Below are 17,258 nucleotides of genomic sequence, written 5' to 3'. Positions count from 1 at the left end.
CAATATTTTCAAGCGTAGCGCAAGCTGCGGCTACTGTGTAGCGATTGAATCGTACCACGACAAGGCCTGTAAAAACAAGCAATCAAATCGAAAGTCGCTTGCTAGATTACGATTTTGCTACAGAAATATTTTCCATGAAACCATAACGACTTGGCGGCCATGCTCTGTTGTTCATACCTGACACAAAGTGTAAACTACAATGTCAATATGTTTTAAAAAAATAATATATAAGGTAACGACTTGTAGCTTTTTTATTTGATTTTTTGTTTTGGTTTCATTTTAGCCAATTGTTTTTTCTTGCACTCTTTAAAAGCAGTTCTTTCTAAAAACTTGCTTGATGTGTGCTTGAACAAAATAGAACTTTTACACATTTGCACAACTAAGTTTAATAATGTTTTTGTGTTCATGTATATTATATACACTTGTTTTTTCTGTAGACTTAAATACAATTATGTGGTTATGATAGTAATTGTTTCGGTTAACTTTCCTGCAAAAGTTGACTGAAAATGTTTAAGATTCATAGACAGCCTCAGGGTGAAGGGGCCATTAAGAAGTCAAAACAAAAACTCCTTGACCCGAAAAAAGACATTGTCACTCGATTTAAGCATCTGAAAAACATTATTTGTAAGTATAACCTACTATGAACTTATTTTTAAAAGTATTATACTCCTTTTGACAAACATGCTACAAATTACCCTTAATTAGAAAAATATGAATGTTAATGTTTTTGTTTCAGTGAATAGTCAAGAAACAGAAGTACAAGCAATCTTTGAACTTCACTACTCCCATGTTTATTTTGTCTTTTTTGAAAACTTTTTGCTGGCAGAAGCAAACTTACGTCAGAAAGGCTGTAAGTGATATTTTTATTAACACAGTTACACATGATATTGCAAGTGTTTTCTAAAAACATATTTAAAAACAATGTCAAGCATTCAATGAGGTCAAAAGAGTCATCTAATCTGAACATACAAAACTGAAGTTTATTCTTGAAGTCGATGTTTCTTTTTACGTTTTTGCAGTTCAATGGTTTAGTCAAAGTAACTTGGACAGAGGAAAATAATGGAATTAGAAATAATGGAAAACATTATTTTTAAATTTAACGAGATTTAGCATCTAGGTCACTGACAGTATGACAGAATACTGGCGATTTGGTGACTATGTAAGCGAAAGAATCAACCAGCATACCAGGGAAATTGGCCAAAAAAAACATTGATCCGTTTAAAAAAACAACTTTAGCTTGTTTCTACAAATATATATTTAATCAGATATACTTTTGAAATGTCGAAATGTAGGAACATTATGCACCACAATTGGCAGGAATTGATTTTTTTAGGCCATTCTGAAAAAGTAAGTTGTTTAGTGGAAAAAAGCCAGTGTAATGCATATATATTGTTTATTAGTTTAAAATACTAAATTTCGATCATAGAACTGTTGTGTGTCTGCAGTTTTACTTTGATTTGGCAAGTACTCCTTTATTCAGTTGAATCAATATTTATTTAGCCCAAAAGCACTATGCATACTATGGCATGTTGCACTTCACTTTGTGACTCTAACTTTGGCAAACAATTTATATTAACTACAATTACATATATTCGTTACAAAACTGCAAAAATTTTTGCAATGAAATTTAATATATATATATATTGCGCACAAACAATTTTTTGTGTGCGAAATGCGTCAGGTCTCCTATATTGAAGTTTACCAACTGTGTATTTTCATGTTGTCCCGCTGATATGTAAATCAAAAAATAATTACTTTTGTTGGGATAATTATTTAAAATCTGAGTGGGGCACACGGCGATTACCAAACCGGGGCAAGGGCAACCACTGCACTATCAGGCCACATACAGTATCTAATTACTAATTTTTAGAAAAATGGTTTGTTTTTGCTGTATTAGGTGGTATTGCTATAGTGCAGAAGCAACTGTCTTGAATGATTGTAAAGTTATTCTGTAATATAGAAAACAAAATAAAAATTCAAAATGAATTGTTTCAGAATGTAACAAAACTTTTGCACACCAAAAAAATCAGGAAAATGTATACATTCATAAGTTATACCTTGCTTTCATAGATTTTTTTTGTAATTTTTTACCACTACTAAAACAAACTATTATAAAATATGATATTGTTCAACAGTCTACTTTGCTGTGCAAGTAACTAACTACACGTTTCACATAGGCTGTCAACCAGACATATTTCCTATTAATTTTGCACATCATTTTTTTACAAAATTGCCAGCCACATGTTGATAAAATGTTAGACAGGTAGCCGTTTCTTTATTATGCCTCTTATAAAGTTTTAGATTTGAAGAAATTCTTCACCTTACAAACAGTTGTAGGTATGTGCCTATCCAGCTTACAGCAGTGTTGCAAACAAGTCATTTTGAAATGACTGAAGTCCAGTTAAGGTATTTCAAAAATAACTTAATGTTCAAGTCAAAGCATTTTCAACACTTAAAAATAAGTGTTAAGTCATTCAAATTAGTGAATTTATTCAATCCAAGGCTTTTGCATAGGAAGCACCAAATGAAACCAACAGCAAAGAAACTTTGGTTATCGTAAAATGGGGGGGCATTTTGAATAACCCATTCTACGTCAAAATTTTAGTCATGACAGCATTAGCTGACACATGCACATTTGGCAAGAGTTTTGTAGGTTTAAATTTGTAATACATTGTTCATTTATGTAACTTTCCAGTAAAATTATAAATGCTGCACAAAAGTAGAGTCTACTTCAGGTTTTTAGAAATCAAGTTTTTGTAAGCGGGACATTCTGGTCTCTTAAAATTGATTAGGCGGTCACCAAAGCCAATCCTTAAAATTATCTGATCAAAATAGTTCAACCAAAGGTTCATTGTTTAATTTTGTTTTATTTTAGTATATTAGTGAAGATCGGTGTTGAATATGTTGTAGAGATGAACGAAATGTCATTTTTTCTGACTAATCCCTTTTTGCCAAACTAATATATATATGTACTCGATTACTCTTATTTTTCATATTACCTTTGCCAAGATTGCTGAACAAAATATCGGCTCAAATTTATAGCTACTAATATTAGTGGAATATCTGCCTCTATATTTTGGTAAACCGATATAGCCGGCTTCTCTAGTATGTCGCCAGATGTTAATCTTTAACTTCAAGCAAATATTGTTGCTTGTTATGAAATAAAGTGTTTTTTTTAGGGTTAGTGGTACATAAAAGACAGAGAGAAATTTATACATCCATCTTGAGGTTCTATTTACTTGCAGTTTGTATACTGATAGTAAACAACAATTTTTATTTGTTTTTTAGTGAATTTTATATATTATTTGCAGCTCACCGTGCACAGAGAGAGGAACTAGATTCTGTTCTTGAAATTTTTGAGGTACATATGATTAGAAAATACCTATATATGTACTGTAAATTTGTTCCTTATACTAATAAATTTATTAAAAAAATGTTTTGTAGTTTGTTTCTCAGCTTACCATATGCCATACCAGTTTGTTTATAGTCGTTAATGGTGTATTGTTTCTTTTTGCAGCAAATTTTAATTAATCTTCCAGAACTAATACATCAGAGATGGCAGTACAACAGCATAGGTATGTTAAACTGGTGATTGGCTGCCAATATGCAGATCTAACCATTGTTTAACTTTGTGTACACAATGACTATTAACACCAACACATTCAATATGTAAACAACTTTGCCTTAAACAAAAACAGCAGGGCTTCCACTATCTTTGATTTAATCTTATAAAATAAATGTTTTCTTGTGGCAATATTGCTTTTAGGTAGTCGATAATATTAAACACTGAAGAATTTGTTATAGATATGTTAAAACAGATTGAGCCTTTACATTTTAACATTATAATGTAGTATCAAATAATATGGCCATGTCAGCCTTAGAATATGCATAATACATAACATTTCTCTGTAGCTTTCCTGTATTTAATTGAATTGCAGCTTGTTTCCTGTTCTCGGTTGACCTTTTACTCACTGTTAATTTTTTGTATGGACATGGCAATAATTGAGTAAAATAAATCAGGGACATAATTTTGTGCACGGATGGATAAATATATATATTTCAATCTCTCATAACAGCCTATCTTTTTTAGATATGGTCATCAAGCGTCTGCTTCATACTCAAAACTCACTAAAGGTGAAGTAAAGTTATTCTTTGTTCTTTAGAAAGTTAAATAACCAAAATCATATATAACTGATTTTAGAATGATTGGAATGCTCTTAGCTTCAGTACTAAAGCTTCACTTACTATTAAACCGGGCAGTTGTTTGTTATATCTAGACAGGTTATCTTGGTGTATTTGTTAAAAAACATTAGTGTTGAAAATTGATTTTACTTTTTTACACGACATTTTGATGCCTTATCTTCATTCTGTTTACTGTAAGAGACATTCAATAATACTTTTTTTATGTTTTGTTTTACAAGCTGTGGTATTTGTTGAATGTTTCCTTGATGAAAATTGTACATTCAATATGTTTTTATTACTAAAGGCATTGACGTAATTTCGGTTGAACCAAATAGTATATTATTGAAAGTGTTACTGATTTGTGTTATACATTCACTTAACAAAAATAAACTTTCCGAGCATATGCAAATTAAAGACAGGTTGTTATACAGAACTTTTTTATTTTTTTATTTCTAATATGCTTTGTGAATTTTGCAGAGGTGTGTGCATTTGATTTTATGAAACAAGTAACTATATATAACCCCAACAAGAATCAGATCTAAAACATTTTTTTTACTTGTTTGTACCTATTTTTCAGTCAATAAAAGGCCTATATTTAAAACAATTGCAATATATAATAATAAATGTAAAATCTAACCATAAATGGTATATACAAACAAGCAACCCAAATGTAAATTGTCTTGTAATGATTGGGATGGTAACATAGGTAAACAAACTATTATAATTAAAGTGTTTAAAAAAGTTAACTACTGTATTGTATTCGTTTACTATTTCTAATTATTGAGCTAAATAGGTGCGACGGGAGGGAATGCACTTCTTTCTTCTCTGGCTACGAGCGCTACAGGAGAATGCACTGCCCCACACTTTGCTCTTGTATGCCTGCCTTGTTCCTGGTTTTCCCCCACCCACATTCAGCGACGGCAAGCCTTATAGTCTGGAATGGCTCGTCAATACGCCAATCAATGAAGAATGTGAGCTAGACCCTATAAAAAAACCTTAATGGTCTTAAGGCTTTACAGCTAAAGCGAAATACAAACAAATAAATCTTCAGACTGTTCTGTACATAATAAAAGTCATAGCAACGAAAATGAAATAGTATAAACAATTCATTCTTACTAAAAACGTAAATGCTATTATTGGCGAAATATCTTATTTTGAAAATTTTATAAATGGAATGACTTTGTTCAAGCACAGTCAAAAAAGTGTTTAACTTTATTTTAGTAATTTTTTGCAAGACATAGAGAAAATAATTTCTTGTTTAAAATTCATATTTTGTGTTTTTGATTCTTATACTGTGCAATCTAATTATTGTAATGGATACTATTAAATACCATTATGAAAATACATATTATGAAGTTTCATAATTGAGTTGTAGCTTTGATTATAGGTAATTTAAATAACAAAGCAATTTTCGACCTTGTGTTTGTAGTTGGTGTTCATCAAGTTGAGATTGCCTGTCTGGTTCCCCCACCCTCATCTGGAGAAAAAATTCCAAATGACCTCACCAAATACTTTCTTGATGCCATGCTCGAATTCATGGTTCTCAAGGTATCAAATTACCTTTTTCCCCGACCCTTTGTGTAAAGAAAACCTTCATTGTTTTGCTGGAATGTTCTGTGTAACCATCTTGCTATATTGCTAAACAATACAAATATTTTTAGCATACTAATTTAATTATAGTTTATTTAGCCCAGTGGTCTCCTACGTTAAATTAGTGTTAGTTTAGAAGTAGCCAGCTGAAAGTGGAAAGATATCCTCCTATGTAACTGCATTTAAACTCTTTATATTTATATATTTCTAATATAAATGTTTTTCTTTTGTAAAGTCTCATGTTCTCCGTTGGAAGGATGTGCAAAAAATGGCGAAACAGTGCTTCAGTTTTCTTTGGAATCTTTTCAAAGAGAATTACCTGCCACATGCTTTTCCAGATTTTGATCACAACACCAGCATCTACAACCCAACACTAAGTAAATATATTCCCTGTTTGCACTGCAGTACAAATTTTTATGATCTTGCTGTAAATCAATTCTGTTTAAACCTGCGAACAACATACATAATATAAATCTTGAAAACCAATACCCCATTCAAGTGTAGGATATCATTTGTATTTAAAATTAGGAAACAATTCTAGGTTTTCAATGTATGATTATTTGCAGCTCTTCCAGAACCAAGAGACTCTGTGAACTATGTGATAAATGTGACTGACTCCGGGTCACTGGATCCCAGAATCGAGGTTGCTTCCGGGTGCTCAATGTTGTCATCTAGGGTCAGCATAATAAAGTGGATTGTCAACTTTACAGAGAGATCTGACCAAAGTGACACCCTGGTTAAAAGGTACCCATGTTGTCCAAGCCCAAACATTTGTTGTTAGCTGGCTTCTTTTACTAATTAAGATAATTATCACCCTATCATAATAAAGATGTCAACCATTCAACATAATGTGCTTTCTTAATTAATTCATTTTTAACTACTATATTTATACAATTCAATTTCAAACTGTTAGTCTGTGTTGTTCCTAGTTTTTATGTGCTCATGAATTACATGATTTGTAACAGTGCATGTTGTTTTATAGTAGTTAAACTGACACTTTTTCTTTGTTAAAAGCACATTGCTGTTCACATGCCGTTAAACTTTGCATGCCGCCAGGCCTAGCCATGTGTTTATATAATTTAGCTTGCATGGTACATGATAGATGTGAATTTGTTCAGTTTTCTTTTTAATTTGTTGTTGTAAACAATAACTGAGACAAGTCGCTTGATTAGCTGTTAGCTAGCAAATCTATTTGAAAGCATGATTGTCGATTGATTGTAGGCCTGATGCAACAGTAGAGGCGCTACATCGCCAAGTTCTGAAGCAGCTGCAAGAAATCTATGTCAGGTAGTTCTCTTTCACATTGCAAAATTGCTGTTTACCAATTTACATGCATCGAACACATTATAAAATGGTAAACGACCAATAATATTGTTACTACCATCCATCCATTGATTAAGAGCTGATTGAAGCATTTTGTTGCCAAACTACTAGTTTCCACAGAAAAATATCAAAAAAGGCTAGCAGTATGTTCAATTTCATGTATAGCTACTAAAATACTGATATTTGCTGTTTGGTGTAATGTTGTTTCATTTAAATGTAAGATTAAAACAGGGCTACGGAGTCGGACTAGGGACTTCGCATAGTCGGCTTAGTTTGCTAGAGTCAGACTCAGGACTCGAGTAACTACATAGACTACCTGAGACCCGAGTCCAACGTGCGCATACCAAATTCGCAACCTTTGAGGTCTAAAACATTAAATTATAAAGGTGGGATAGCATGTGGTAAAATAATTTCCAACCATGTATTGTGGATGGGCAATTTATATTAGAACCCTATTGGTGGATCGCTGTATTTATTCACCTATTTTAGATATGTAAATGGGTAGAATACAGGCCGTAGAGTTGAAATCAGAGTCTTAAATCACCACAATTGGCTAAAGTCAAACTCCAGTTTATTTTTTTAAACCGGATTCTGGCTCGTTTTTAACGGACTCCGCAGCCCTGGTTCAAAATAAATAAAAAAAATTATAGGAATTCTTTGTTGTGATTCTGGAAACACCAAGCAAAATACATTTCTTCATATCCTTAAAATTTGTCACTATACTTCTGCATGTCCAAAATGTGTGTTTTATGTTGTGTCCTAACTTGGTAAGTTTTTTTGTAATACTAACATTTCTATCAACAAATAAATTAACTTGCTTTTTCCTTTACTGGTAAACCAACTAATGCTAGCATGATGTTTAATTTTTATGCAAGTTATTTTGCTTATTTTTATTGGGCTTATTCACAACAATAATTTGCAACATAATATATCACAACCTAGACCAGGTTTTTTTTAGACATTTTGTATTGTAGCCCCTTGACCTCGTAGAAAAACTTGTGTCTCTTAATAATGTTGTTGGTTTTGGGTCCAAAATAAATAGGTATCTGAAAAAAACACTGATGATTTTGTACTGTGACACTTTAAAACAAAGAAGCCTAAGTAATCTATTATTCTGGCAGCAATTTGATGTAAATTTAAACTTAATTTAAATTTAGGGGGTATGTGCATAATGAACACAGCTTAAACATAACTTGGCCATGACATAATAATATGGCATTGACTAAATTACATTGAAAAGAATGTGAATCAAGGGGTTTTAAAGATTGGAAAATGGCTGTTGTACTAAGTGTTGTTCACAATTTAAAGACGAAACACATGCAAACGAACCACAAAAAATATATTTCTAAATATAAGTTTGACAAACTTTTGTTTAAAAGATTGCCGCAGTACAACGGATCCGTATTTTCCCAAGTTTTTCCTTACCTACACTATAATAAAATAGACTTGAAGTTAAAAGATAAGTCCTGTTATTGAAAAAAGAAATTGATATTATTTTCTGTAGCGGAGAGTCTTTATCTGTATCAAACACTTATTTTCCTTGGTGTATATATTTCACACTTATCGTTTTATTTAGCAATAATGACAAGGGGCCAGATTCGAGTGACATTAGGCCACCAGCTTCCAGCTTAAGTTCTTCTACCTCACTTCCCCAGCATTTGGGCGTTGCATCTGTACAGCAGCACGATAATGATGCTTCCAACTCAAACACAAGCACTCTCACAGAGAAGGTACTGCTTAAAAACAATATTTTGTTGTATTTTTTTTAATCAGTTTAGTGTAGAGAGATGTCTGCAATAGAACTTCAAATATCTTACACTAAATTGTTGGGACCTGATTTCTTCATATGCTTTTTACCCTCTTTATTCCGGAAATGGTCAACTCTGAGACAAAATTTTAATAAATGTGCTGAATCAATAGCAATATAATCTGATAAACCAGAGAATAGAGAAATTGATTCACTTTTCAGATGCCACAGTCAGTCAACAAAAATAATTGTCTACAATTCATTCATAGTAATGTTGCAGTTTTGTTATTAAAGTTCTACAACTGTATTAATTAACTTAAATCTGTTTGAGTAAATATCGTGCTGCATTTGCCTGAATAATTGATTTTTCTGATTATCGAGGCCCCAGCTAAACTAATATTTTATTAAGAAGCAAAGTGGCCCAGATAGCAAGTTTTCTCCGTATATTACTGTTAGGTTGATACAGACATACAACGCCTAGCTTTGATCAAAATTAGCATAATATATATTTAATTAAACGAACCTTTAAATTTCTGACCAGGAACCTAGTCTCTCGAGTCTTTCCAGTCTTGACGATAAACTTCGTTCAAGCACTTCTGCTGCTGAAGCCCTTGTCCAGGATGTTTTGTATGCAACACGGCAAAACGTAAACATTATCCATGAAATGTTTCGACAGGTAAGTCAAATATTTTCAGTTAAAATTTTGCAAATAATTACAAATTTTATGTTGCATTTTGAGACATAAATATAGCAAAGGATAAATATTTTTATTACTCAACAATACCTTAATCTAATCAAAAAATAATTCTGTAAAGAGTTCACCCCTACTGGACTATATTTTTTGTGTTTTGAATAACACTATACAAGATAAAAGACTGTTAGAAAGCAACAAATAGTAGAACTTATGATTTTTTCTTGTTGCTTAACAGACTTTTATGCTGCCCTTGACTGAAGTGCCCACTATGCGCCGAGTTGTGAAAGTTTATCAAGAATGGATACAGGTGATCCAAGTTCTCCAACTTTCCTAATTGTATCCTTTCCATGTGACCGCCCTCTTCATTGCGTTTGTTTTGACTTATTTCTTGCCGATTATTTTTTTACTTTAAATATCGACAAAATAAATTTTTGAAGTCAAAATCGTTTACAAAATGCGCTTTGGTGGTGTTGAATAGGTTGCGTTTGCGCGTATGTGCTATTTATGTCATTAACTAGTTCGGGGTTTATGTCGTTAGGTTTAGCTCTTTTTTTTTAATTTGCTTCAGGTTGTGTTCATTATTTTGCTGTGTTCCAGCCGTTTTTAGATATTTCCAATTTAAAATATCTAGGCATGTGTTAGTTGAACTGTCATCACATCATATTTTTTGATAATCACGGCAACAAAACTTAGATTTAGATAACAAAGTTTCAAAAAGTGTTTTGCGTTTACCTGAAAGACTAAATGATTTAAGCTGGAACTGTTACAAACCTTTTAAGTAAAAATCAACGGTCGTCAGCAAAACAACAAAAGCTGTTGATATGGCGGCACTTTGACACCAATTAGGTGTTTTATACAACAATGTGTTGTAGGGTTACATTTGTGAAAATTGAAACATTTTTTTTTTCGATGTTTAGGTTATAATATAATCGCCGACTTATACCCATTTCATGCAACCAACCCATTTTTTTAATAGGATGGTGACATGCCACTTTTTATGGAAGACGAGGAAGAAGAAATTCTCCCAGAGGTGAATACTCGTTAACGTTATATTCCTAATAAAGCATGGCGAAATAAACCAGGCCATTCTGTAAAAGCATTTAGGTCTTGTTTCCTTCAATTATACAAAAAATAGTATTAGTGTGCTACACAGTATTTGTTATTGGCAAAATTAGTTACACTTTACCATTAAATTCAATATATTCATTAAATTTGGTTGAATAACTATCGCCAGTCTGTAAAGACTGAATTGCTCCTGCATGAAACTAATGCAATTTTTCTTCCATTGTGATAACAAGTGTAAGTACTTATTTTTGTCAAATATATTTATTTTCACTTTTTGTTCACTGAAAAGATATCCAGTAACACCTATCCTGTGTAAGAAATGATAAACACAACTAAAATATGAATCAAAAAAACAAACCTAAATTTATTAATTATTGTCTCAAGTTGGTAATTCGTAGTAATTTGCATGCACGTAGGATGAAGAAAGCACCAAATCTAAAGATCAATTGTCAACCCATACTTCAAGTAGCTCGCTGCGTAACGAATCCTATATTCGAGGACAACTACATCCAGTGATTGAAGATGCCAGATCTGGTCTTGTATGTAGAATGCCCTGTAACACGTTGTGTAAAATATTATTTCATCCAAGATCTCCTAATGTTTTTTCTGTTTGTGCACAGAAGTATGGCGAATCAACAGGATAACATACATAGTTCTAGATATTTTTCAAATTATGTTTACAACTAAGCAGCAGCACACTATCATATAGAATAACAAAGTGGCTGCCTATGGTGATTTTACTTTTTTTTTAATAAGGCAAAATGCTAACAATAACGTGTTGTAATTCAATATTTAAAAGCATTGCCTTATGAAAAACTCTATTTCAAAAGCGCTGTGTTTACTGACAGGCAATCGCGAAGAGACCGACCATCTGTTTGTCCCCTATACAAACACAGCTAAAGGGCAATTGATTTAATAGTCTTTTGGTTGAGCCAAATTGGTTTGGCATCTTTTTTAAAGAATAAGATATTCTAAAATGATCAAAAATTATTTATTTGACCCAGTTTTTTGCCACCTTTTTATGCTAATCACGATAACCTAAATTAATAGTTTTCCTTTGTCGATAAAATGCATGTTTTATTTTAGGTTCGTGCAGGCAGACAGAGCACTCTGCAACTCTTTGTGACCAACTCTGCTCACGTGTTTTTAGTCGAACCGCCCGCAAATGCAACGAAACTGATAGAATCACAGGTTGGTGAAAGTCTTTAAGCTTGTATTTAGCTTCTTCGTGAGCTCATACTTTTTATTATTAAAAAATGCAGTGTGCAGTATTAAATAACACAATTATTTTAAAAAACAGAAAAAAATGCCTAAATATGTATTATATTTCCTATCCGATGCCAACTATAGTCATTACTATGGCCAAATAAGCAGAAGCATATTTAACTTTAATTTTTAATGTTATATTTTCTGAAAAGTTTTACTTCAAAAAGTAAAAGATTCAATGAAAAAAAAAACATGGCTGTAGTACATAAATTAATTAAAAAAACATGGCTGTAGTACATAAATTAATTAGGTATCGGATCGGCAGCGATCCTTCCCTAGTATCGGATGAGCACAGATACTATCACTTGGTATAGGACAGCGGCCCGATCTGATATTATACAAGACAACCCTAACCGTTTTACCAACCGCTTAATTTCGCCCAATTTTGTAAGCAAGCCAATGAAGCACGTACTGTGCTTTCAGGTTGACGTCTGCAAGCGGGTGCTAAACCTCTACCGCCACATGGTGATGAACGTTCACCTCTCGGACGTCACCTGGCGGCAGTTGCTGCGCGTTCTTGTGCACGTGACCCGCAGCATGCTGCAAGATCCCGCCGAGGAGGAATCGGAGGTCAACAGGTTCCAGACTGTTACCGGAAAACTGGCCGGACCCGTCTTTCAAGTACGTAAAGGCGGAAGTTTATTGCGTTCCAGTTGAACCTTTTTCATATTTTCACCTTTGGCCTTGAAACACTCTTGAGGCGGCTTTTATTGTTGTGTAGTAATTGTTTTCTAGAACGAAGTATAGTAATTGTTTCTAGAACGATTCATTGCAAATCTACTGTTTAGTACATTATTTGCAAAACACAAAAACAAAAAAAATTATCGAAATTTATCACTCAAAGGAAACCATACACATTTTCCTGCCTCATCGAAATGTAAATAGTTTTTTTACGTAGCACTTCAAATAAATCTCAAAGATTGAAAAGTAGATAACAATATAAAAATGGTTAGAACTTTCATTTGTTAGCCTAATGGAAAAAAATCACGACTTTGGTTCACCAAATTCGGTAATTTGAAAAATATGTCGTAATTTGAAAAATGTTCCGCATCAACTGTGACTTTAACTATATACGCTTTGTTTCTACATTTAAGTCAGCGATCTGTTGTGCAATGGCAAATCCTTATAAGTGCCGTGCATGGTGTTAGTTTAGCTTGCTGGCAGAAAGGAGCGAAAACAAGCATCGTTGTAATGCTGCAAATCGAAATCACCGTTCATCATAATAACAATGCTCAAAAAACAACACAATAGTTTGTTAAACACATTTTCTTAATTGATGCTTTTTATAAATTGCAGACTCTTATCGTGTCGTGGATCAAGGCGAACCTCTTCGTTCACGTGTCGCGCGAATTGTGGGACGAGCTGCTCGACGTTCTCTCATCCCTCACCCACTGGGAGGTGCTCATTACTGAATGGGCTGTAAGTGTGATGCCTTGCATCGTTTTACATGTCTAATTTGTTGGGGGCTTAGTGTACTGTCTTTTAAACAGGGTTTAGTAAGTACTTTTTGCATGGCTATGGTGTGGTCTAAACTAAACACAGAGTGTGATGTCTTACATCGTTTTACATGTCTTGTTTTTCGGGAAGTTAGAAAAACCAAGAAATATGCCCTAAACGCTAATAAAATTTGTGTCTGATCCGCTAAAAACGTCATAATATCCTGTTGTCAAATTATGCAATCTTGGACCACAATATTCTAGAATTTGTTTTCTCAGCCGGACCAAGTTTCGTTTAAAGCAGTGAAAAGCTTTATTGACAATACTATTTAATAGATAAGTGAGACCTCCGCCACGTAAATGAGATTCGCATATTTTGATTGATATAATGTCATTTATAATCTAATTCAGTGTTTCTGGTCTAAAGGGGCCAAGAGCAGGGCTCTAACTCGGGAGATTACGTCAAATAGATTTAAGAATAAGCTTTACACTCTTGCGTTAGTTCGTTTTTTTCTACTTCTACCACACTACAAGATATCCGGTTTATCGTTTCAAAGACAATGACCATTACTAAAAACGTGGCGCTTGAAAGTGAAAGAAAACAAAATTGGTTTTATGTGAAGGTCAGCATAAAAGGGTAACAAACATTTTCTTTACAACTATACGAACAAAATGTTACGACGACTGAGCTGCAACTTTTCCATGACTTCTATTTGTAGAAAAACATGGAAACGATGACGAGGGTTTTGGCTCGGCACGTTTACAAGCTTGAGCTTCAGGATCTGCCACTGGACCGCCTTACCGAGCAGAAACACAAGAGACAAAAGAAGACCGGGGCAGGGTACGACAATTTACCACTATTAATTATTTAAAAACGATTCAAGAACCCGCTAAAGGTGACTGACTGTTTATCTATGATGTTTTCCTTATTGGATAAGATATGAAAAAAAAATATCATAGCGCACGCCGTTTTAGAAAAAAATCTTTAGGAAAACAGACAGTCATGTTTGACCATTGTTTTAATTTGTAAAGAAAAGTCACGTAACAGCTACGCCATATTATTTCTAAAACGTGTAAACTGTAAAGGATTCGTCTTTTGCAGACTGATTTTGTAAACAGATGAAATCTCTCTAGTCCACCTATACTTGTGTGTGTGTTGAAAACTAAAATTGTTCATGTATATTTAATTCGATATTTAATCTAAATGCAAAAAAAAACTATCCTTTTATGCCCTTGTCTACCAAACCACAACGTACTGCTTTTTTAACCAGAGTTAACATGGCCGCCACCGCGATTTAAATATAATTTCCATCCCACCTATACTTGTGTGTTTAAATACTTCATATATATTCAGTTTCGATATTTAATCTAAATGCAAAAAAAACTATCCATTTATACCCTTGCCTGCCAATCCATAACGTACTACTATCTTAACCAGAGCTAACATGGCCGCCACTGCGATTTAAATGTAATTCTCCATTATACAATTGCGCGCAGAGCCAAGCGTCAGTACGGTGGTCAGCTCGTTCAAGAGAGGTCCTTCAGTCGGGGTTGGAGCCGAGATTCGAGCTCCATGATCAGCAGCAACATCTCGGAGACCGAGCCGCGGACCAGAAGCCAGTCGGCCCTCGTCGCTAGGCAACCGCCACAAAAACTCGCCAACTTCAAGTCGAAGTCCACCGACGTTTCTAACGCCAGTAAGGGAGTACAAAAAAAACATCAAATGATTTAGACGTGTGTAAACATAGTGGCGTTTGATGAATAATGGTTGTTCTCGCAAATTTAATTTCTACGCGTTTGGTAACGTTTTTCTAATAAGATTTGACTAATTAAAGACAACGTGATTTGTGCATGTTTATATGATTCGCCAACATGCTTTCCCAAAATGATATATGCCACGAAAACTATGGATGAATTATTACATAGGTTCAAGACGTTCTTGCTTTATTTTCGATCCGCTAACATGTCGATTTTCTACAAAATACAAACCTTTGAACGAATCTAATCATGTAGTAACGTAGTTATTGCAGTGCAAACCAGACAACTATTAAGGACTACCCACTTTGAGAAGCACTCTAAATCGTGATGTTGGAGGGGTTACTTAAAATTATTATTTGAGGCATTAAGTACCAGGATGTTATCCGACCCCGATGGGGCCGTAAAAGGCGTGCACTATTTATCAAACGAAAAATTAATAATAATAAAAAAAAATACTAACAACTAGCAGTATAAGGAGTAAAAGAATACACCAATCTGAAAAATGCCCGTTACTAGAGTGTAAATAGACTTGAACTGGTAATGTATTTCTTTTTTTTATTTAATATATCTAGTTTCCTTTATTTATTCAACTCTCTACAGATTTACGTGTTGTTTAAGCCATTTAGATTTTATTCCGATTAGTTTAGAACTTGTTCCGACAAATATATATATTATTCCGACAATTTTAGGTCTTATTTCGTCTTGACATTACTGTGTATTGGCTTTGTTATTTATTTGGCCTTACTAATATGGTATATTTGTAATAGGTAACAAGGTTTTATATTGTTATTTACCAGTCTTAATATGCTGTGTTCTCGGTCAAACTAGGGTCGAAAAATCGAAATATTTGGCATTGTAATTTTCCAACTACTTCAGTCTCTTAAGGAACCACGCTAACGAATTTGCATCATTTCAGCGGGAATCGATCTGACCGAAGCTACCTCATCGAAAGACGAATTCCAGCTCGCCGCTCAGCGAGTGACATCGGACACCGAGCTCCTCTCTTCTTCAAATCACTCCTCAACTCTTCCGCCGCGAAGGAGAAACAGCGCTTCCGACGTTTCGGAAATAGGTACCAAGGGCGAACATCGTTTTCTGTTCTGATTTTCTTAAAAAATGGTTTAATGTTTTACATAAATGTAGATTTGCGTTGATTTTTTGTGGAACTTGCAAAATATCTTAAAAATTAAATTTGTAAATATTGACGTTCCTCTTAATATCGCTTTAATTGCGACTGGATTAAATTTTTCGCAATTTAATGATCCCGTCTAGCCCAATAGAATTTGTCCCTAAGATAAATATCTTTCCTACTTTAACAACGATTTGTGAAATGTGATTAACAGCAAAGGATCGCTCGATGTCACCGATGCGTCACCGGAGCGATTCGGAGGGAGTCCACATGAAAGAGGATGACCATCTTCCCAAGGCTCCACTCACTAATGGTCTACACGTCGGTAAGCAGTCGCCAAAACTATCAAAGCATTAGCAATAGATTTAAACTAGAACTTGACTTGCCTCCAAAGGAGCCTTGACTTCCAGAAGTGTAAAGTTTAAGCCCAAATTAAGTTTTTTTAAATTTAACTGTGAATGAAGGTGAACGATATGTTGGATATCACCATTTACACCCATCCCAAAACGAAATTCAATTGAAAGTAGTATTAATGTGCGGCTAGAAAAATAATAATGAATAATTATACTATATCTACACAGGTTTCACCAAGCGCTTTATGGCGCACCCATAGTGCTTTGATTAAGGTTGGTAGCAGTGTACCACTGTGAAATACACTATCCAACATTTTAGAAGTCTTTTTATTAGGAGAAAAATGTATATATATAAAGCGGCAAGTAGTTTTTAGAGAATAGGAAACTATAACCTCCGAAATCATGGTAAAAAGTATTTTGTTAATTTTCTTTAGCGTGGCAAGACCCAACCCACGAGGTGCACCAATATCCCGAGGCACTGGACGGCGATACGAGCACCAACGTCAGCGTCCAGAGTTTGGAAGGCGACGACATGTTTGACGAGCTTATACACGAGCGACTTCATTTTAACGAAAAGGACACCGCCTCCGACGAGGTTTTTGCCTTTTTGTTACCAGCTTGACAATGAAGGATGGGAATAGTAAAATTAGGGAAGAACAAAGTTACCTTAAAATTGCATATGGTTAATGGCCTGTTTTTTAACTCAAGCTGCAAA

At 33.9% G+C, this 17,258-nt stretch overlaps 1 protein-coding gene across 1 annotated transcript in view; it reads left to right on the top strand.

The window, feature by feature from the left end:
- Window positions 1–444: 444 nt before the first annotated feature.
- LOC146167878 (ral GTPase-activating protein subunit alpha-1-like) overlaps window positions 445–17,258 on the top strand; it is a 50,770-nt gene continuing 33,956 nt past the window's right edge. The window contains exons 1-23 of the mRNA XM_083386160.1: window positions 445–624; window positions 737–850; window positions 3,312–3,361; window positions 3,518–3,575; window positions 4,091–4,134; window positions 4,976–5,153; window positions 5,612–5,730; window positions 6,008–6,149; window positions 6,339–6,516; window positions 6,994–7,059; window positions 8,672–8,825; window positions 9,384–9,518; window positions 9,772–9,843; window positions 10,513–10,566; window positions 11,018–11,140; window positions 11,688–11,792; window positions 12,291–12,488; window positions 13,164–13,286; window positions 14,023–14,144; window positions 14,801–15,000; window positions 15,978–16,133; window positions 16,405–16,515; window positions 16,978–17,138. Of these exons, the coding sequence (XP_083242286.1) occupies window positions 507–624; window positions 737–850; window positions 3,312–3,361; window positions 3,518–3,575; window positions 4,091–4,134; window positions 4,976–5,153; window positions 5,612–5,730; window positions 6,008–6,149; window positions 6,339–6,516; window positions 6,994–7,059; window positions 8,672–8,825; window positions 9,384–9,518; window positions 9,772–9,843; window positions 10,513–10,566; window positions 11,018–11,140; window positions 11,688–11,792; window positions 12,291–12,488; window positions 13,164–13,286; window positions 14,023–14,144; window positions 14,801–15,000; window positions 15,978–16,133; window positions 16,405–16,515; window positions 16,978–17,138 (2,781 nt within the window). The 5' untranslated portion in view covers window positions 445–506. The remainder of the gene's footprint in view (window positions 625–736; window positions 851–3,311; window positions 3,362–3,517; window positions 3,576–4,090; window positions 4,135–4,975; window positions 5,154–5,611; window positions 5,731–6,007; window positions 6,150–6,338; window positions 6,517–6,993; window positions 7,060–8,671; window positions 8,826–9,383; window positions 9,519–9,771; window positions 9,844–10,512; window positions 10,567–11,017; window positions 11,141–11,687; window positions 11,793–12,290; window positions 12,489–13,163; window positions 13,287–14,022; window positions 14,145–14,800; window positions 15,001–15,977; window positions 16,134–16,404; window positions 16,516–16,977; window positions 17,139–17,258) is intronic.

Source organism: Ascidiella aspersa, chromosome 1, assembly GCF_963924565.1.
Source record: "Ascidiella aspersa chromosome 1, kaAscAspe10.2, whole genome shotgun sequence".
Lineage (NCBI taxonomy): Eukaryota > Metazoa > Chordata > Ascidiacea > Phlebobranchia > Ascidiidae > Ascidiella > Ascidiella aspersa.
This window is presented reverse-complemented; position numbering and strand designations above follow the sequence as displayed.